Source organism: Gymnodraco acuticeps, unplaced genomic scaffold (genome assembly GCF_902827175.1).
Source record: "Gymnodraco acuticeps unplaced genomic scaffold, fGymAcu1.1, whole genome shotgun sequence".
Lineage (NCBI taxonomy): Eukaryota > Metazoa > Chordata > Actinopteri > Perciformes > Bathydraconidae > Gymnodraco > Gymnodraco acuticeps.
Window position 1 is genome coordinate 22,436 of NW_022991588.1, and position 21,630 is coordinate 44,065.

Sequence of the window (21,630 nt, forward strand, 5' to 3'; positions counted from 1 at the left end):
TCAACTGTTCCCCTTCTGAGAGCAGCTACGGCCTCTCTCAAAGGGCGGACAATTGACGGGTCTGTGAAGGCACCACCGTCACGCGCATGCGCAGTGCCGGCTGGACCTGTAAAGGCACCACCGTCACGTGCATGCGCAGTGCCGGCTGGACCTGTAAAGGCACCACCGTCACGCGCATGCGCAGTGCCGGCTGGGGTCGTGAAGGCACCACCGTCACGCACATGCGCAGTGCCGGCTGGAGCTGTAAAGGCACCACCGTCACGCGCATGCGCAGTGCCGGCTGGGGTCGTGAAGGCACCACCGTCACGCACATGCGCAGTGCCGACTGGAGCTGTAAAGGCACCACCGTCACATGCATGCGCAGTGCCGGCTGGGGTTGTGAAGGCACCACCGTCACGCGCATGCGCAGTGCCGGCTGGAACCGTAAGGGCACCACCGCCACGCGCATGCGCTGTGTCGGTGGGGATTGTCGAAATGGGGCACCACAGTGCTCAGACACTGGAGGGCCCCATAACACAACAAATAGCGACTCAGAGGGGAAGAGACGTGACATCTCAGCTGGCTCTAAGGAGCATACAGTGGGAGATGCTCACGACATCTGCTTGGGTTTCTCAAGACAGTTACACAGAGCTACAGACTCCAAGTCACCGTCACCCCCCCTCGCTTCTCGGGCATTCTGCATTCGCAGGCCCGAGGAGAGTCAGCCCATATTCTGGAGAGAGACATTCTCTCACTCCTAGAAAAGAGGGCTATATCTATTGTACCCGCAGAGCAGAGTCAGGGCGGCTTCTATTCCAAGTACTTCCTCGTTCCCAAACGGGGAGGGAACGGAATTCGGCCAATACTTGATTTGAGGGCTCTGAACAAATATCTAAAAGATATAAGTTCAGAATGCTCACTCACACATCTCTGCTGCGGCTCGTGCGACAAGAACGTGTGGTTTACATCAGTCGACCTGAAAGATGCGTACATCCCAGTATATTACCCACACAGGAAATATCTGAGATTCGCATTTCAGGGGATCTGTTATGAATACAGAGTACTCCCCTTCGGTCTGTCTCTCAGTCCAAGGGTGTTTGTACGATGTACGGAAGCCGCGATAGCCCCGTTAAGACAACAGGGTATTCGCCTGGCGACCTACCTGGACGACTGGCTGCTTCTCGCACAGTCGGAGCAGGAGGCTGTTACGCAGACAAATGTCCTCGTAAAGCACCTGCTCAACCTGGGTTTCATAATAAACACAGAGAAGAGCATGTTGTGCCCCGCGCAGACTATACTCTTCCTGGGTTTACACCTGAACTCGGTGCCCTTTTCAGCTCGCTTGTCAGCGGAAAGAGTGAAAGCTTCAGAGCTTGTCTCGCTCTTTTCCAGCTGTGCAAACATGTTCTCTTCAGATCATGCCTGTGATTGCTGGGGCTCATGGCGTCAGCCATCCTGGTCGTACGACTGGGACGCTTACACATGAGGGAGTTTCAGCGCTGGGTGGCCGCCCTAAAACTAAACCCCGCGCCATGGCGCGCGGAGAGTTATGGTTACTGTGAAATGCGTAATGGCACTGCGCCACTGGCTGCACCCGACTTTTCTAGTACGAGGTGTGCCTATGGGTGCTGTCCTTTCACGGAAAGTGGTCACCACGGACGCATGTCTGACAGGTTGGGGAGGTATTTATGAAGGTCGCCCGGTGAGGGGTCTCTGGAGCAGAGACCTCCAGCGGGCGCACATAAATTACCTGGAGCTTTTAGCGGTGTTTCTCACCCTAAAACGCTTTCTGCCTTTCCTCAGGGGACATCACGTCCTCGTGAGGACAGACAATACGACCACAATATCGTATATTAACCCGCCAAGGGGGTTTGCGTTCTCTCCAGTTACACACACTGTCGCGCAAACTGATCTTATGGAGCGGTAGAAGTCTCCTCTCTCTGAGAGCGACGCACGTACCGGGAGTGATGAACCTCGGGGCAGATCTACTGTCCAGAGGTATACCACTTTATGCAGACTGGACTCTATATCCAAGGATTGTGAGCCAGCTGTGGGTGCGTTATGGCAGAGCCGCGGTGGATCTGTTCGCATCGAAAGACAACGCTCAGTGTCAGCTGTTCTTTTCGATGCGCGATCTAAATGCACCGTTAGGCGTGGATGCACTCGCGCACGATTGGCCCCCGGGCCTTCTGTACGCGTTCCCACCCCTGGCTCTGATACCCCCAACTCTGGCCAGAGTGAGAGAGCAACGCCACACACTTATCCTGATAGCTCCGCACTGGCCAGCTATGTACTGGCCAGCGGAGATATATCAGCTGCTGTGCGGGCAGCCATGGCAGCTCCCACTACGCAGGGACATACTGTCCCAAGCGGGGGGGGGCAATCTTTCACCCACACCCAGAGCGCTTGGCTCTATGGGCCTGGCCCGTGAGTGGTACAATCTGAATACAGTGTGACATGAAGCTGACCCTGGCAGCTGCCAAGCGAGCCAGTGGCACTCATGCGCTATCTGTACAGTCTTCATGCACTCAGTTCGCCCCAGGGCAAACAGAGTGTTGTGGAAGCCCAACCCTACCTTTATCTTAAGGCGGTTGGTTCAGGTACCACATTTGACATTGAGGCATCCTCCCCGCCACTGTATTCCTCCGGGGAACAGCGGCCGGATTTGCCGTGTCCAGCCCGTGCTTTACGCACGTACAGGGACAGATCAAGGGTGCTTCGTCATAATGACCAACCCCTTGTGTCCTGGGCTAACCCTTATAAGGGCAAGCCTGTTACTAAGCAACGGCTCTCCCACTGGTTTGTGGAAGCAATTGCTTTGGGGCTCATACAAGTCAGAGTTCGCAGGCACCCTCGGGTCCGCGAGCTCTTTCGACTCAGGGTCTGGCTGCATCCTGGGCTCTGTCCAGGATGTCTCCCATCCAAGACATTGGTGTAGCGGCGAGCTGGTCCTCGCCGCTCACTTTTGTCTGCCTCTTAACAGGCTGGACATTCTGCTCCCAGTGTGACTCAAGCAGTGCTGGGCACCTGGTTGAGTCAGAGCTCTACCTGTTAAGTTCTGGTTGGTTTGGTGATTTTCGAGATAAGCTCGTCTGACAATACGGGAGCTACAATTTCCCATAGTGAGACATCGAACGGAGTGTTATGAATGAGAACTATAGGTTACTTACGTAACCCCAGTTCTCAGAGTAACAGGAAGTGAGATGTCTCACCAGACGGCCCTCCTTGCTATGGTGAAGCGAGAAGAGGTGCTTATTTTGAATGACGCATGCGTTGTGGCGCAAGCTACTTATAGGGGGTGAATTCCCTGACGCTGACGTCAAGATCACCAGCCAATCAGGATTGGCGTAATGAGATTGATGCTTCCGTTTGCTCCGCGATGAGGCGCATCCCATAGTGAGACATCTCACTTCATGTTACTCTGAGAACTGGGGTTACGTAAGTAACCTATAGTTTTCGGGCCTAACCCTTGCACTCCTACAAATGTACATATACATATCGACACAATATAAGCTTGAAGTAATAAAGTGTTGGGATTTTGACACAGGATCAGTTTTAGAATAATCCAAATCCAAATGAACTGCAGTGTGCTTGAGGATTTTTGGGGGGGTGGTGTTGACTATATGTATTTGATCTGTTTAGACCCTCAGCATCTGCCTTGAGTTTGCATTTAAATTACTCATTTCCATTACTCCCTCTCAAAATTAACCATCTCACCCAGGTCAAAATTAAAGATCATATTAAATACTACCTAATCTCATATTTAAATATCGAAATATGATGATTGTTAAAAGTCAATCATGCCTGCCAGAGACAGGGGAAACTAGTGTGTTTGTGGTCAAAAGATAAAAGAAAGTGAAAAAGTGTTCTGCACACTATCACCCACATTAGAGAAGCCAGTGATTTCTGACATACTCAATGTGACTTTTCCTCTTAAAGTGTCTCTCTCTCGCACATGAGAATATTAAATATGTCTTGCATATTTATATAAATAACTCAAATGCCCTTCACAATAAAAAATGCAACAGTAATGTGAAGTCAGTGATCTTAAATATTAATTCACCATGAATGCACAGTATTAAAATAAAAGCACAACTCGGTTTATATAATCAGAGGTCTTGATGTATATGCTAAATGTTTAGGTACTGAATTTCAAATATATGTTAAAAAAGGAATGTCATTCTGGATCTGTATGGTTTCTCTTCTGTTGAGATGTGTCCTTTCAATTAGCAAGGCACGCTATTACCTGTATTTAGATTTGTAAGGATTATTACTGATAACAAATTGGCCATTACAATTTAGTGCTAAATAAATTAAAATGGCTTCATTTTCTGACCTGGAACATTTGTTTGACCTTTCTCCGTGGCAGATTGACATTCAGCTTGTGGAGAAGTTGGTATATTTCTTCAATGTTCAGGAAACCGTCTCCATTCTTATCGGCCTCTTCAAACGTCTGTTTTAGCCACGTAACAAGCACACATTCAGGAAAATGAGGAATGTACATGAATCTGTCTGCATAATATAAAGTAATTAAATTGATGAAAACATGAATATGTTTTTGAGACAGAAACGCCAAAAACACTGGGCTAATGGTGGATAGAACCAAATAACATAAACACAAAAAGGATTATCCTTCGTTAAAGGATATTGGTCGTGTGTGCGCTGTCGTTTGGCCAGCGAGTCTTCATCACTGATCCCAGCCATCAGGTAACGGAGGCCAGTGATCCAGGTCCTGGCTTCTTCTGCATTTGTGGTCACCAGATCGAGGGACTCCATGTGGTTTCCATGATACACGGTGAAACAGCAGGTCGGGTCGAGGCTGCTGTCGGCATGACGATGGAAAATGTCTGATTGACCGCCCTCAGTCACTTTGTACAGTGAGTCAATGGTGACTGAAGAAGTGGAGTGGAAAAGAAAAACACCATATTGATTATCCGTCAACATAACATACTCATTAAAGACTTCTGTATCTACTTATTGAATTATCAATTTAATTATGAAGCTATCATTTTAAAGACTGAAAACTGCAATGAAGTTATTCTATTTACTGACCAAACACTATTCCAATTATATCAATAAGCCACACTATTACACTGTGTGACAGGTCCCTCCATTAAGTAGCTTATTTAGATTCAAACTCACATACACGCTCCAGTTGCTGTAAATACACACTAGTGCACTGAATGTGTATTAATTTGCAGCTGAAAAAAGTAATTTTCCTGTTTGAATAAATGATTTGGTAAAGTTAAACTATATACTGTATGTGTGATTGGTTTTATAAGATGTACTGTTCAATAAGGATTGGGTTGGGGATGAGAACCATAGGGTAAGAAAGTTGGAAATTATTGAGTGGTGTAGGTCTTTTCCTAGGATTTGCTGACTATCTGAAAAACATTGAAACACACAGGCCTTATTCTTTAAACAGCAGGCAGAATAATTTGTAAAAAGTGTCTATGACCAATATTAAGTGGGTTCCTCTCTCACTTTTTCTTTATCGTACGTAAATGAAAAACGCTCATAGAAAGCAGTTCTTAGAGTGTATCACGGTCAAATGGGATTCAAGTATACACCCTATTTTTGATTCTGTGTCTTTAATAGGAAAGAGAAACAGCCTGCAGTAAACTACACCCTGTTCTGCATATGAATACAGATGCTCTGCACATCTGTCTCTTAACCTCGCTTGCGTTCTTCTCAGTTTATTTCTCTGAGTTGTGATCTATAAACAGGATGTTAAACGTGAGTCAACCAATTAAATCAGTTCATTAATTACCCTCATCAATGTGTTTTCCTCACAACAATTAACCGTCATCTTTTGGAAACTTGATTATGTATGATTTATTAATTAAAGATATAAGTATACGGTGATTAAATGATTAAATTAATTGCCTTTCCCTCACAAAATACTTCATCCATTAAAAAATTATCCCTGTCTATTTCAACATAACACTATCATCACGTTTCATTATCTAATTTCAAAAATTCTACAATGACTGAGAGCAACCACACACACACCAACAAGATACACATACTCAAAGGAAAAACGGGGTTATTGGTTTCTCTTAATCATGTCAATGGAGAGGTTCTAAGAGGCTTATCTAACACACACACACACACACACACACACACACACACACACACACACACACACACACACACACACACACACACACACACACACACACACACAGAGAGATATATGCTCCAGTAGGCTCAAAAATAAAAACCAGTAATGTGAATAACTAAAAATAAGTTAAAGCCATTAATGCTTTGAGGGGGCCATGAAATAAATGCCGATAATCCCCTCAGAGGTAGAGCAGTGCGGCTGTTTTAACAGAGATTCTGGGAAAAAGTAGGGTACACATAGGGACATTTTGGAAAGCACTTCATAACATTATACCTGCTACAAAAATAGTATAGTATTAAGCCTTCATTATGTAAAGATTCATTCTTATATCCGTTTGTGGTTATGTTGAGGTCAGGAAAAGATTGTGTTTATTTTTGTTAAAAGAAAAAAGACAATTGTTCTTTAAGCTTTAGTCACTGTGAACATGTTCTGTATTATACCAAGTCCACATCAAGCCTGTAAAGTGTCATTGATGGTTTCAATCAAGATTTTGATATTCATTTTTATAATTTCACCTTCAGTTTCTCTTCCAAATACATCTAACCTGGGGTTTTGTGGCTGAATGCTGGTGGTTCTTGTCCTTATACCGTTTTTTGCAGAGTGGTAGATACTCCAGGGATTTAGAATTTCCTCTCCATAAATAATAATAATAATAATAATAATACACTTTATTTATAAAGCACCATTCAAACATAGTTACAAAGTGCCTTCTCGTAAAAATACGAGCAGGCGAACTAAACCACAGCATATAAACATTAACCCACAGAGTAAAACACATAGAAAATAATAAAAACAAAAATATATAGATTAAGAATAGTTAGGGAACACATTTAAAAAAACAATGCTAAAATCAAAACTGCACATCAAACACTGAGATTTCCTGATACCCAGTCCCTTGTAATGGTCAAGCTCCAAAAGTACTGCAACCTTCATTCCCATGATGCAACACCATAACGTCTCCCACCGAGTTTGTAAGTGTGAGTGTGCCCATGCATACTCACTCTTGGCCTTCTCACTCTTGCGTGAGGGCCTCCAGCGGATGCAGGAGCGATGATCATCCAGGTAGAAGAGTCTCACCAGCCCTTTGGATCCTGCCTTCAGCTTCACCATCTGCGTCCCCGACTGCATCACACCCATGCATCGCTCCACTGCAGGAGAAAGCACAGACAACAGGCTCAGAGAAGCACTATCTTAAGATATAAAGGAAACAGGTGTCTGGCTTTACTTGGATTTTCTCAGGAAGAAGTAAAGCAAAGTATCACAGTGTTGCAGAATTAGTGAAGCAGCCAGCAGCTGATGTGGGTCTGAACTGCAACAGAGATGCTACTGTGTGGACACACAGGGAGGCTTTTCTGTTTCAAACTGACCTGCGGCTGAAAGCAACGGAGAGATGGGAGAAAGAGAGAGATCTCATAGAGAGAGACAAAGCTGATGTGTGTCTCTCTGTTCGAAGTTTCACAGCAGGTCTTTAGACTGTTCAAGATGAAACATCCACATTATGCAGATGCAGGTGATAGCTACGACTGGAGTATATTAAAGTATTCAGTGGCGATGTGAAAATACCGGTTTACCAAAGCAACCAATAACAGCATTTGGTTGGTTTTTGGTTAAATGTATTTAAGTTTGCATTGAAAAAGTACATTTTTATATTTAAGAGAAAAGCTCTGCTTTGTTTTCTGTTGAAAGTTAGGTAGCATGGTGTTAGTTCTACTGAATGCTATATTGACTGTTTTGACTGTGGTATGGTTAACATTTTTGCCACATCAATTTAAAATGCCAACATAACAACATACTGATTTCAAACAGATTCACATTAAGTGCACCTTCTGCTCACACTCCTGCAATACATTGTTTTGCTACAATTTATAGTGTGCATCATATACTCAACACTTTCCTTGTCTAAAGGTTTATTTTTGAACTAGCACAAGACAGAAAGAGAAGATGTTGGCGAAGTGTTCTCAAGAAGAAATAATAGGGACTGAAATGATGGGTAAAGTGAGTTTGTGTTTGATTGCCTGACTGCCTGGCATTGTCCAGCTCAGAGAGGATAAAAGACACAACTTCAAACTTTTTGAGACAGCTGGTGGCATGCGTACAGACGAGGCTGACAGCAAAGAGACAGCGGGATTTCCATCCTCATTAGTAGAGTGTGTGCATGTGTGTGTATGGTGTGTGTGTGTGTGTGTGGTGTGTGGTGTGTGTGTGTGTGTGTGGTGTGTGTGTGTGTGTGTGTGGTGTGTGTGTGTGTGTGTGTGTGTGTGTGTGTGTGTGTGTGTGTGTGTGTGTGTGTGTGTGTGTGTGGCATATGTTTTTTATGCAAGCAATTAGTCTTAATATATGTTTACACGCATAATAAGTACACATACAGTATATCGCTGATATGTTGTCTTAACAGTAAATTAAGTGCTCAAAGACAATATTGTTAGCAAGGATTACTAGAGAGATGATATTTATTTTTTTGCCTGGCAAAGCCCTGGGGTTCCCCAGGAAGAGCTGGAAAATGATTGCTGGAGAGATGGACATCTGTTGTACTCTGCTTTGCTTGTTGCCCCCATGACCCAGCCCAGGATAAGCTGATAAGAATAGATAGATGGATGGATGGATGGATTGAAGGGGAACAAGTTGCTAAGAGTGCATCATCGTTCTTAATGCCATTTCAGTCGGCCAGATGCTGTAATGGACAGATTTTCCTTGCATGAGGAATAATCCTAAAGGCACACACATGCTAAAATAATTTGCTGGTGCTGAATATTAATGGTTGTGCATTTTTTTTCTTTGATCCCAATTATTTTTCTTTGCTGATCGATCCAACCAGAGATGGTCTCCTTATGTAAAGAGAGATAAAATGCAAACAAACACACATATAATTAACAATTTAGATTATTAACCACTTTAATAAATTCCAGATTCTGAACTGATCGAATACAAAATACCAGGCAACACCACTGCTCACAACTAAGGAAGATGATGGATACATAGTTGTTGATAACTTAATAATGCAATAGCACAACACTTTGAACTTTAATCCCTCATTGTGAAGAAGCAGCAAAGATGGTGTCTGAAAATATTTGACGACTAGAAGTCCTTGTCACCATCATTAAATGGTACCGAATCTTAGTCCTAAACCCAATGACTAGATTATAGTTTAGAAAATCCTTACAAATCCTGGTTAAAATGATGGGTTGGTGACTAAATAAAAAAATGCCTGCATTGCCAGATGTATACAATTCAATCCATGTTAGAAAACAACCATAGAAAACCTGACGAGGGAAACTGACTCGAATTCTTCAGGGTTACAACTACAAACTGTAACAGGCCAGAAGCCTCAGGAAATAATTATGAGAAATAACAAAATGTTCGAAAGTTGTAGGAGAGAAGCACATACACATTCACACAATTATTATAATGCATTATACGAGACGGCATGGGTGATTATCTTCAAAGACAAGCAAAGTCAAACCTCTAATGGATCCAAAACACATATTTAAGCATACTCAACCAAACACATGCTGAGCAGAGTGCTTGTCAACAGGCGCTCTGTCCTGAGGACGGGCTTAGAAATGACAGAAATCTTGCTCTCAATATTCAATGACTTCTTTCAGCGGTAGATGCTTTATTCAGGGACAGAATTAAGCCCACACAAGCATGAACTCATGAGCCTGAGGCCTGTGTGTGATCTCCCTAGGTACATGATGATTACACAACCGGCCTTGTTGAAAACAGATTATTTGGGGAGATAAACAAGCAGCCATGTGAATAAAACAACAAATAAGCTAGCAATAGTAAGGTGGTATGGTCTATCAGGTAAGATTAGTAAGGTCTATTTAGGCAAGATTTAGGAATTTGTAAAGCCACTACTGTAAAACAGAGAAACAAAAATTCTGAACTATCCCATTGGAATATGTGTCCGCTTAAGTACCTTTTTGCCACTAGGAGGCAGCCTTACAAGGAATAAACACAACATTGATATATAATCAATATCTAACATGAAATTCTGTCTGTTTACACATCCAGCAGACATAAAGCAATATTAGTATGTCTTTGGAGTCATGTCACTGTCAACCTCATAAAAAAAGTCCAATATTTAAAAGTAGTAAAGCTAGCCAAAGGGGAGAATGATACATGAGTGTGAAATGTGTGGCTAATGGCAGACTTATATTCACTAATTCACAGTCTAATTTAGGTGAGTCTCACAATGTTTGCTAAAAACTGCAGAGGGACTCCCATTGTGTTGACCCTCTATAGCTCCTAGTGATAGGGTCCTGTTAAACTTCTAATTATGATTTACAATAAACACAGATGTTTTATCTGGTTCTTTTGGATGACAGTGGGTAAAAAAAAGAAAATAGTATATATATATAAATTATCCACATCATAAAAAAAGTTAAGCTAAAGTCCCACATATAGTATTAGAGAGTCTATTTGCTGTATTTAAATTCACTTTTGTTATTAAGATGTCTGACAGTTTGATGATGTATCCCATTGTAGTAATCAATACAAACTCTCATGGGTTCATAATGTATGAGAAAGCAACGAGCAGAGCTGTGACAACTCTTCGAAGTTGCAGAAATTAATATGGAAAAGTGAAGACACACACAAACTCGAGGAATATAATTAATCAGAAACAAGAAAATAGACAGTTATGCATTATTTATCTTGTAGAGCCACTTTTGAAATGTACAGATAAATTAACTATGGAATTCAATAGTGAGGTATTGATCTCAACCGCAGTCTCTGCGCCAGTAAACAGGCCTATTCTTCTGGGATTGTATTCTCACACTGTTTCAGGCTACAAAACCTGTGACTCAGACTAGACGAGCTTCCAGCAACACTTTGCCAGTGCTTAGATATGTAACATCATAAATCAGGCCCAAAGTGAAGAAATGCTACTCACCACCACTAGAGAGTACATGGCTATTCTCACACAATTCCCAAAAAGTATAAATATGTAAGGGGTATTTTCCGAGAGGCAGTCAGACGTTTATTTTTGCAAGAAGAAGCTAAAAGGGAATACAGATTTTTTTTTTTCTTCATCCAGCTCAACATGGGGCAGGTCTTCAGAAAGAGAGGACTGACATGTGCAGGTAGTTTGTTTTAGTTGAAACACATTTTACAAAAAGGGATTGATGGTTCTCTTTACATTTTTTTCTTCAGTTGTCTATCAACCCCTGTAAGACCTTGAATTTTCTGCTGGCAATCCCCAGTCACTTTACTCTCCATCAGCAATGATAAGGACCATGAAGAGTCAAACCTCAAACCTAGTTAAGATGACAATTGCTAAGCTTAAGAAGAGGTAACAGGATTAATATCTGTCCAAGAGAGAGAAGCTGCCTCCTAATCAAAGATGAAACTGAAGTAAGTGGTTCTCAAAATAGCAGTGATTGTGAATCAATGGATCAGTGCCCTTCGCATCTCCACTCCAATCTCTGGTCTCGTTTATACTCAAGCATTAATGTTCAAATCAACATGAGTATGAGAATTTAAATTTGCAGTTTAAACAATTTCACTTCTTGTGGGAAATCTAATTGAATGTATTAAACTGAAATGTATGTACAATCTAAATGATTTGCATCTGTAGCTACACTATCTTTGCTTTGCCATGTCTCCATCTCTACTTTTGAGTTTTTTTTGCATTCACTGCTGTGTGTTTGTTTGTTATGCACATGCATGTTTGAGCATTTGCCAGAACTCATCATCTCTGTTGGTGCAGAGCAGAAAGAGCAGATCAAAGCCTTGTCTTGCCACAGAGGCCGAGGCAATTCAAACATATTTTAATGGGGTAGGTGATGAAGACGCCTCTGTGATAACCTGAAGAACAAAGCCCATCCTCTCTTGTAAGATCCATACAGCGATCTATGATGCAAAAGTACAGCATCCACAGCAGTTTTCATTCATCATTTTCACTGTCATTTTAAACTCAATATGATTAGGGTGCTTCCTGGCCATTCGTGCATGCATAATTTCTATCAGTTTGTTATCAGTTAGGCAAAATATTTCAGTTTCGGCTCTGCATGAGATCTCTGTTAAGATTTGATCAGAGGGTGAGAACTCGAATGGACCACAGTCCAAATATTTATCATAAAATATTCATAAATACATACATTCATATTCAGCAGCACCTGCCTGATCCTTCATGCACTATTCATGTGACATAAGGCACAACAACCTGAACCATCCAAGCCAGTCTGACTGTTAATGAAACACAACAAGCACAGCAATCAAACCAAAATAAAACCGAATGGAGGCATGGCCTCACAATTCTTCGCTCATTGCTCTGTTAGCTCTCATGACCGGGAGGTTTGTTTTGTGTTCCGAAGTTTAATCAAGATATGATTCAGTTTTGGTTGACTGACTGTCCACAGGACAAATATTAATGACATTTATACATAATTATTGCTATGAGGAGTGGCAAACTGCACAGAAATCCACACACAAATATATTTTTGTTGCATGTATTGAGCATCATCTCATTAAAACAAGCTTTAAAGGTCTGAAGTCACGGCAGCAGAAAGTGAACAGTTTGATCCTCCTCTGGATATTCTGATACATAAACATGAGCTCCTTCTCTCTTCCTGTGCTATAAAAAGCAGCACGAGCCATCAATATGTTCAATATGCAATGTTTTTTTACACACATCTTAAAAATGGCAAGATGTGTTTGTGTTTTTTTCGCAAGATATATCCATTCAAGTGTTTAGACACTAAAAAAAGACTTACTAATGTTGTTTATTTTTGTGTTTGTTTTTCTCCTTCAACACACTAACACTATCATAGTCTATCACACAACGAAACACACACACACACACACACACACACACACACACACACACACACACATAGACTTACCAATCTGTTTTAGCCTGCATTTTTGTGGTACTGCCACTGTGCCACCAATATGGTAGATGTTACGCGCCAGGACAGTCGCAACAGTCAATACAGTCGACTTGTCAGCAGCACCATTAAAAAAGGTGGATCTTACTTTTGGAGCAGTTACTGCAGTGGGACCATAAGTAATTTCCTCCATTTCTTTGCAGAAAATAAAAAGCCAGTAGGAGTCCTCCTTTGCTCAGTCCCAGTGTGCAAAACACAGTTTTTCTCACATTAGATGTTATAGGCATTCCAGGCTGGCTTCAGACAGAAAGTCTCCAAACAACAAGCAAGCAAACCAAAACTCCAGCTGTTGATCCTCCTCTGTACTGTCCTGTGATCTGTGGCGGCACCTTCAAGAGGGAGTCTCCTCTCTGAAACACCACACACACACACACGTTTCCACCTTTCTCCTGGTCATCTGTTCTCCACTCCCACTGGCTGCTCTTCCCTTCTTCCTCTCTCTGATGTTTGCGCTGCAGGTGTCTCAAACGATGTGCCGCTGTGTCAGTGTGTTTACCAACATGCTCCTGTGATGCAGAGATTTAGATTTGGCTTTTAACAGTTGCATTGTTTTGTAGTTTATGGAACGATTATGAAGAGTAAGGGAGGAGGGTGCAGAGTGTAGCAGATGTGTGTCTCTTCATATCAGATGGGTTTATTAAGGTCAACCAGTAGGATACGAGGATAAGAATGATGACATAACATTCATGATAATGCACTACTAAAAGTGAGATTTAATGGGATGAGGGACGTGTGTGTGTGTGTGTGTGTGTGTGTGTGTGTGTGTGTGTGTGTGTGTGTGTGTGTGTGTGTGTGTGTGTGTGTGTGTGTGTGTGTGTGTGTGTGTGTGTGTGTGTGTGTGTGTGTGTGTGTGTGTGTGTGTGTGTGTGTGTGTGTGTGTGTGTGCACTTCAGAATCACCAACCGCACATCTGTCCATCTTCTACCAGACGCTTTTCTATTTTACCCAGGCTTTGCCTTTAGGGAAGTCCTCTTCGCCCACATTCCACTATGTGTATGTGTACTAACATTTTCATGGACTGCATCACCAAATCAGGAGCTCCATTCTTCAGGAGCAAAACAACACCATATAACTGTCAGTTTGATTTGACTTTAATGGTAAACCCATGGAGCTGTCGTTTCCTGAAATAGGGCGCAAAATAAGATGCAAATAAAGTCTCCGGGCTCAAACATAAATAGATGCGACCAGCAAATGTATATATTACAGAGTGGGATATATAATAAACAGGTGGAGTTTTGGCGATATATTGTGTTGTATTTCAGGGCATGTTCATCGTGTAACCTATCAGAAATAAACATTATGTCTGTCTTTGCCTAGTAGTTTAATTGTCAAGTCTAACAATGTGAAATATTTCTTGAAATATTCAAACAGGCAGTGTTATTTGCTGTAATGTTTAATCAAAAATGATAAACCTCAAATGACATCCCAAGTAATCGCATTATATCTTATACATAAATATAGTCCTGTATTTATTTGGGATAGGGTTATTTAGTCTCCATCCTGTTTCACCGTACCCCTCAGTATATTCAACAGTTAATGAAATTGAATTAGTCAGGCGCACAGCTTCAGTTTGATAACTTGGGATGATTGTTAGTGGAAATCAGGCTGCACGGAGGGACAAAAGCCAGTGGCACATTTGTGACAGACAGTACTGAGCCTTGGCAAAATGAAAACTCCATCACCTGCTCCACCAGTGAGATGGCTAGTAAAGTGACAACTGGGTGGTCATATTTATTCAAGCATAGCAATCATAATGACCGAATAATGAAGTGACATTTAGTAATTTTGTCTCTTTGCTTGTTGCTGTTTGGGGTCATGGAGGCCTAGAGCCTTTGCCAGCATGCATTAAAGGTGGAGGTCCAGAATAAATCAGTGTGAGTCAGGGCTAACACAGACAGACAGACATTTATTCCGGTGGGACAGCTAGAGTCTCTAATCCACCTAAGGTGTTCCATTGAAATGAAACATAGAGGAAACCTGCATGAATGCAGTGATAACATGCAGACTGCACACAGAGAGGATTGAAGCTAGACACATTACATGTTACTTGTTAGATGCTTTTTTCCAAAGCGACTTACATACTCAATACTGTGGGCAATCCCCACAGGAGCAATTTGGGGTGAAGTGTCTTCAGGGACACAACGACATGCTGACTGCAGTGGGGTTTGAACCTGTGCTCCCCTGATCCGAACACCAACACAATAATCCACTGCGCCACCGCCTCCCCACTAAACCACAATGTCATTCACTTGGTATTTTCTAGTTTGAGGACAATAAAAAAACAAGTTATAATGAAGTGAACAGATCACTTGTCTTTTTCTTGTCTTGTGTTGTGTTAGCATTGCATCACACTGTATAACTGAATTAGCTGTGTGCAGTGCCTCAATGCGATTTGATTAATAAAGAAACAACTTGTACAGACATTCATGGTGTCCATAGAATGTGCTCTAATGGGTTTGGGGATCCTCTTACTTACTTGCTGTGACATTTAAGAAAAACATTCATGGTTCACTTAAGATGACAAATAATAACTTTGATCACCGTACTTTTTTCAACTTAATGACCAAATATAGCAATGACATTTCCATCTGCTACAGCTTTACTTTCTGTTTTACTGCAAATATCATTTTTGTAACATAGTAAACGATCATGGTGGATATAATAAACATTATGCTAAACAATAACATTACCATTGCAAGCATGATAGTATGCTGATGTGAGCATGTTATTAGACCCCGTTTACACGAGGATGATACGGGTTGTATCCACATAGTTTCTCTTGCGTATAGCCCTTTCGTTTACACAAGGCCGTAACAAATCGATAGAAACGGACCCCGCAAACGATAACGGGTCCCAAGGTGGATAGATCTGCAAACGAAACGCTCTGGGGGGGCAAACGGCTCCGTGTGTACGCCTCTATACGATCATTTTCTGATAACGATTAAATAGCCCCGCCTCCCTCTCCCCACGTCTCCTGCTCAGAGATCAGCTGCTGGGCTGTCAGAAGAGGGGGAGGGAAAGAGAGGCTCCGTTTATAATTCTTATATTATTATATAGAGTCGTTATCAATTTGTTTTAAAGCTCAATAAATAACAAAGAAGACCTCTGACCGGCACTTTACTAATTTTGTCCGGAAGATTTAAACTTTAACGGACATGTTGAACGGCGAACTTTTTTTTTAACGGAAACTCTGCCGCACGGTTCCCTCGTCCCTTGGAAGAGGCAGAGAGGTGGGTGTTTTTCATCTGCTGGTGGACTACCGGAGAGATTTACAGCAGGAGCACACGCCGTCCACCGCGGAGAATAAACAGAAGGGCAACCATGGCAACCATGCTCCGGGGTCTTCTTCGCTGTTTTTGGTGTATTTTGTGGCAGCAGCAGCGCCACTTACAGGCCCGGCATATGTACTATAGCGTTTCCAGCGTTTCCAGCAGTCTCGTGTGAACGGACACGTTAATTGAGCCGAATGCGTGTGAACGGAAGACTTTTTGGAAAACGCATACGGTGCGTAAACGCAAACGTTACCGTGTAAATGGGGTCTTAGAGTAGAGTTTCTAGCATGTGTATTCAAGTCAGTTTGCAATCAATCTCTAAATTCAGATATCATGGTTTACCCTTTACAAATGGCCGTTCTCAGCTCACTGGCAAGCTGTACTGAACTTTTTGATGTGTTTAAGTTCAGTAAAAGTTAACCTGAGACTTGTGTGATGGACAGTCATGAAAATATATGTGCTGTATTAAGGTAAAAATAAATATTTGGTTTGTAGTAGAGAGACAAGCTTGCATTGTACTGAAACTGCTTTGCCCATTACTATAATTATTGTCAATCTAAATGATTCACACATGGGGGACAAACTCAAATGGAAATGCATTTTAAAGCTAACTAATTCATTGCAAAAAATGTGCAAGGAAGTCCAAAATATGATATGTTCCCTCTTATTAGGGACATTAAAAGGTATAAGGAAACACAGGAAAATTATGAGAGAAAAATTGGAAAACGCATACTGTTATCTCACAGTCACTCACTTCGCCTAATTAAGCACGCTCAAGACAGCGCTCAAGCCGCCAAAGCTACAAATGGGTTCCCAGATCCCCTCATGGCACAGAGTGCAGAGCCGCACCGGAATGAAAATAAACACATGACAACTGCAGCATGATAATGCATTCATCAAAGATGCTACTAGGGGACTCCCCGAGTGGAGGAGTTCAGCACTGACATCAAAGGAAGGAACCCAAGCCTGTGTGTGTGTGTGTGTGTGTGTGTGTGTGTGTGTGTGTGTGTGTGTGTGTGTGTGTGTGTGTGTGTGTGTGTGTGTGTGTGTGTGTGTGTGTGTGTGTGTGTGTGTGTGTGTGTGTGTGTGTGTGTGTGTGTGTGTGTGTGTGTGTGTGTGTGTGTGTGTGTGTGTGTGTGTGTGTGTGTGTGTGTGTGTCAAATGTTCAAGCTGCTTCTACAGTATCTTCCTCCCTGAGCCAGGCTGGATGAATAGTAGTACATTGAGATACAATACATAATTATCGCAGCAGAGCCAGACTTCCATGCAAACTGTCTCGTCTCAACTTCAGGTTCAAATGTTGGAGAGATGCTGAACTGTAGCTACTACATTCTGGCTGAAAGGTGTGGTATGGAGGTATGAACCCAGATCTGAGTAGCTTTCTCACCTAAACACAAATATATAAACCTGCAGCTTTATATCATAGTGTCCCAGGAGGTTTTATATGGAAATGTTTAACACTCACATCCAATATACAGTAATTAACAAATGTCTCGTGCCAGCGGCTAAGTCAACATGCAGGCAAATTCAGTAACTGGTTATCAGTGAAATTCAAATGGAAATGATGGTGCTTTAAGATTCCTTGAGATGTGAATATAGTTTAGGAACAATATAAAATGCAACAAAGCTATTTGCTGAACTAAATGCTAGGTATTAAAAGAGCAGGGAGAGATATATCTTAGCAATTTGTTTACATAAAAACAGTCTAATTTGAATCAAGAACTACCAGATAAAATATGTAACACCAGCTTGAGCACTTGACAGTTATTCAATACTCAATACGTGCTAAGAACCACATTCAGTCAGTGTAAAATAAAGTACCAATCTGGCCTCGGGAGAAGAGAGGTATTTCATTGAAAGTTTCAGAATGTAATTTCCACATCCTTTGCATTTGACATGATATTCTGCTTTAAATCAATCACTTGATATTCAATGTCTGCTTTGGGTAGATAATAATTTTCACACACTTTTCAGTCAGTACCAATAAAGAAGGAGAGGAAAGGAGATTGAAAATAACAAGAAAATGTATTTAAAAAATTGAATAAGGGCTGAAAGGATGAGAGTGTGTTCCTCCCCTGATCTCTGGAGCTGTTTCTCTGCCCGGGGGCGACAGTAAGGAAGAGGCAGAGACAAAAGAAGGGGGCATGCTGAGATTCATCATCATCAATGCAGGAGAGACACATGAGGGAAAACACATTTTACATGGAAAAGCCATTTCCTCCATGTGGAGGAGATTAGCAGCCATGCATGTTCCTCTAAACCTTTCTCCCTCCCTCCTTTTCTCTCCTCTCTCAGCAAGGGCTTGTGATGCCATGCAACTATAGCACAAGTGTTGCCGAAATGAATGAAGAGGCAGCCCTCTTAGCCACTGAAATAAGCAGGGGCCTCCCTCACACCCAAACATTCACATAGATAAAACAAAACAGGCTCTGCAGGCGGGAAATCTGACAGCTTGACACATCCCACTTTTTAAGTGCCAGGGATGCGCCATCATTGTGACAGTAGGGGCGAGCAAAAGGGGTCACTCTAAAAGCAGAAGGACTGAAGGGACATGAATGTTGCCATTAAATCTCAAGCCCACACTGTCACAGTGTATGGAGTTAAAAATAACCTCCATGGGTTTCAAGGGGCTTCTGATTTTTCTGATGCAAACAAGAAACAATCCAGCTCTGTAACGGAGCTATGTGATAATATTATGTGTTCTGTCAGTCTCTCTGGCATTTTCTCTCCAAAACACTGTAATGACTGAATCTGTAAACATCCGAGGGATTTGTATAGATTGTGGAGTATGCAGGATTTAAAAGGAGAAGGTACATCCACACCTATGTGCTGCTATAGACTGAGGACAGAGCAAGTCTTGTAAAATCGACAAATTAAGAGGCTTTCCTGCCCCCTAGTGACAAATACAAAGGGGCATTTTCAGCATGGGGGACAGTTTTCAGTTGATCCCCTGCCGATCATCATCAAAAGCTGTTATGTAAACTGAGAAAATTATGAGAATAAATTCACATAAGAATAAATCATCATCATGTGGCATCAATATGTTGACGTGTTGTACCCCAGATGTCGATAAACATCACTTCATTTATCACAATAAATCCTTCATGAAAAATCTGCAATCAACATTCTTCTCAAGTGTCTGTAGCAGCATGACATTTCTTCACACAAATAAGCGCAATGGAGTCATTACGCATAGGCTCATGCTAAAAATGTATAGGCTAGGAGGCGTCCAAAGGAATGCCCCTCCATATGAGACTAAAATGATTAAATAACGAATTGAGGAAAAGCTTGAAAATGATCACTTACCCTTCTCCAAACTGAGATTTCTGCAAACTTCAAGTTCTGCCATTTAGGACAAGAGTTGTTGGTCTCACAAGGTCCCTCCATGCGTTATGGACATGTTTATCACCTAATTGCATCGGTTAGAAAAACCGTGAAAACATGCCTGAGTAGTTCATTTCTGCACGATGATTGGACGCACCATGATGGTGGAGTGTCACTTTTTTTTTCTCCCAAAAAACGAGCCCAGACACAAACTGCTCCTCAGCATCTGCCTTCCCTGAACGATCTGCGGAGTGGATTCACTAATCATCAAAGCTCTCACATCCACAGCGCGCACAGCCTCTCCTCTCTCAGCACAACACAGAATCGAAACGATAAGCCGATTCCTCACACGCTCGTTCGACCGACGGAGAGTGTTTGTTAATAAGCAATAGCTTAAGACTGGTGTGGAGTAGGCGAGTGTGAACGATAACGCACAGCCTAGTGGCTTAAACCGCCAAAGTTGGCCATTTCGGACATTTCATCAGCTTTGCCGGACTGTCCGGTTCAGCTGTGTTGGCGACAGTTTGAATTCCCCTCCAAACTGAACTCGTGTCACATCTGTTTTTGTTTTGTTTTGTTTGTGCTCAGTTATTCCTCGGTGTGTATCTGTGGGAGAAAACAGTCACCACTGCGCAGGGGTGCCAGTGCTATGACCCACTTTACGGTGTGTCTCTTTTTTTAAATGCCTCCACAGAGGCAGGCTTCATGGCTATTAGGGATTTTCTGCAGTGCACATACTTGGGCCCCGTGTCCAGAGAGAGGGAAAGACTAAAGAGCACTTTCTGTGTCAACATTCATTAACAGGTTCAGCTTTTGACATTGTGTTTGAGTATGTATATTTAAGTGTGTTCCAGTTAAGTCAATTCCCTAATGAAAGTTTGGGCAATCTGAGGCTCCCAGATTAGTCTAGCTCATTGGTCCACATTAAAGCCATTTCATTTAGGATTGCAGGAGACAATTATGAAGTGATCAAGCGCACACACTCACACACATAACATGCCCACTTACACACATACACACACCCACAGTTGTGTTCATACTGAGGCAGAGCTTACCTAATCGATTAGTGCTGTCTGAAGGGGAAAAAATATGTCTGACCACCAGTGTCACCCTCAGTGCTGTGTGTGTGTGTGTGTGTGTGTGTGTGTGTGTGTGTGTGTGTGTGTGTGTGTGTGTGTGTGTGTGTGTGTGTGTGTGTGTGTGTGTGTGTGTGTGTGTGTGTGTGTGTGTGTGTTGGTGTGTTGGTGGTGGTGTGCGTGGTGCGTGGTGCGTGGTGTGCGTGCGTGCGTGTATTCGTTCTATGTGTGTTAGTTAGTACATGAGGTCATACCACTCCCACACCTGAAACCCCCTTCTCACACTGATTTATGTACCATAGTCGAACAAAAAACATGAGCCACTCTGTCATTTACAAAAGACTTGAAACAACTGAGAGGAAGGGAAAGAGTCAGAAAAGTGTCAGAGAGGGGATAGCAGAAAAGGTTCTGACAGATAAGAAACTCCTGTGAGGGAATGAACATATCAACAAGATATACAGTTTGGTAAATATCCAGAACAGAAAATTAATTCCCAGACTATTTGTCATGTTTCTCGTCTCTTTATCCCCCTGAAAGCGTAGTTGCAGGTTGAACATAACTTTAGGAAAGTCAATTAGTATGTCATCTTGTAAGAAAGGGATGGAAGGTGGAAAGGAGGTGCAAGCTTACTTTTATGCAGGGCCGGCCCTAGACTTTTGGGGGCCCTAAGCGAGCTTTGGCTTGGGGGCCCCCCTCACTCTAGCGCGTTCTCACTACACACAACACGGAACCAACTTTTGTCTTATGATGTTAGCATAAGCACACATATTGTATAAATAAGCATGTAAACACCGTGGACCTAACCTCCTCTAGGGGGGTCCGGGGGCATGCTTCCCCGGGAAGATTTTTTTTTAAATATTGAAGTTAAAAGCATCAATCTGGTGCATTTTGAGAGCAAAAATAAGAGATCTATGGATACATCTCTCAACACCCATATGAAAAATAACTGTAAACTCTTTCGACTC

General features: G+C 42.3%; 1 protein-coding gene across 3 annotated transcripts in view; it reads right to left on the reverse strand.

Moving 5' to 3' along the window:
* The window catches only part of LOC117533856 (1-phosphatidylinositol 4,5-bisphosphate phosphodiesterase eta-1-like), a 57,671-nt gene that overhangs the window by 21,510 nt on the left and 14,531 nt on the right, over positions 1-21,630 (reverse strand). For 2 of the 3 annotated variants that reach the window (XM_034197821.1, XM_034197822.1), the window contains exons 3-5: positions 7,105-7,251; positions 4,628-4,871; positions 4,316-4,445 (exon numbers count right to left, since the gene is read on the reverse strand). In XM_034197821.1, the coding sequence (XP_034053712.1) occupies positions 4,316-4,445; positions 4,628-4,871; positions 7,105-7,251 (521 nt within the window). Of the gene's footprint in view, positions 1-4,315; positions 4,446-4,627; positions 4,872-7,104; positions 7,252-19,571; positions 20,232-21,630 lie in introns of those variants that run through there. The other variant, XM_034197823.1, reaches the window with a different exon arrangement.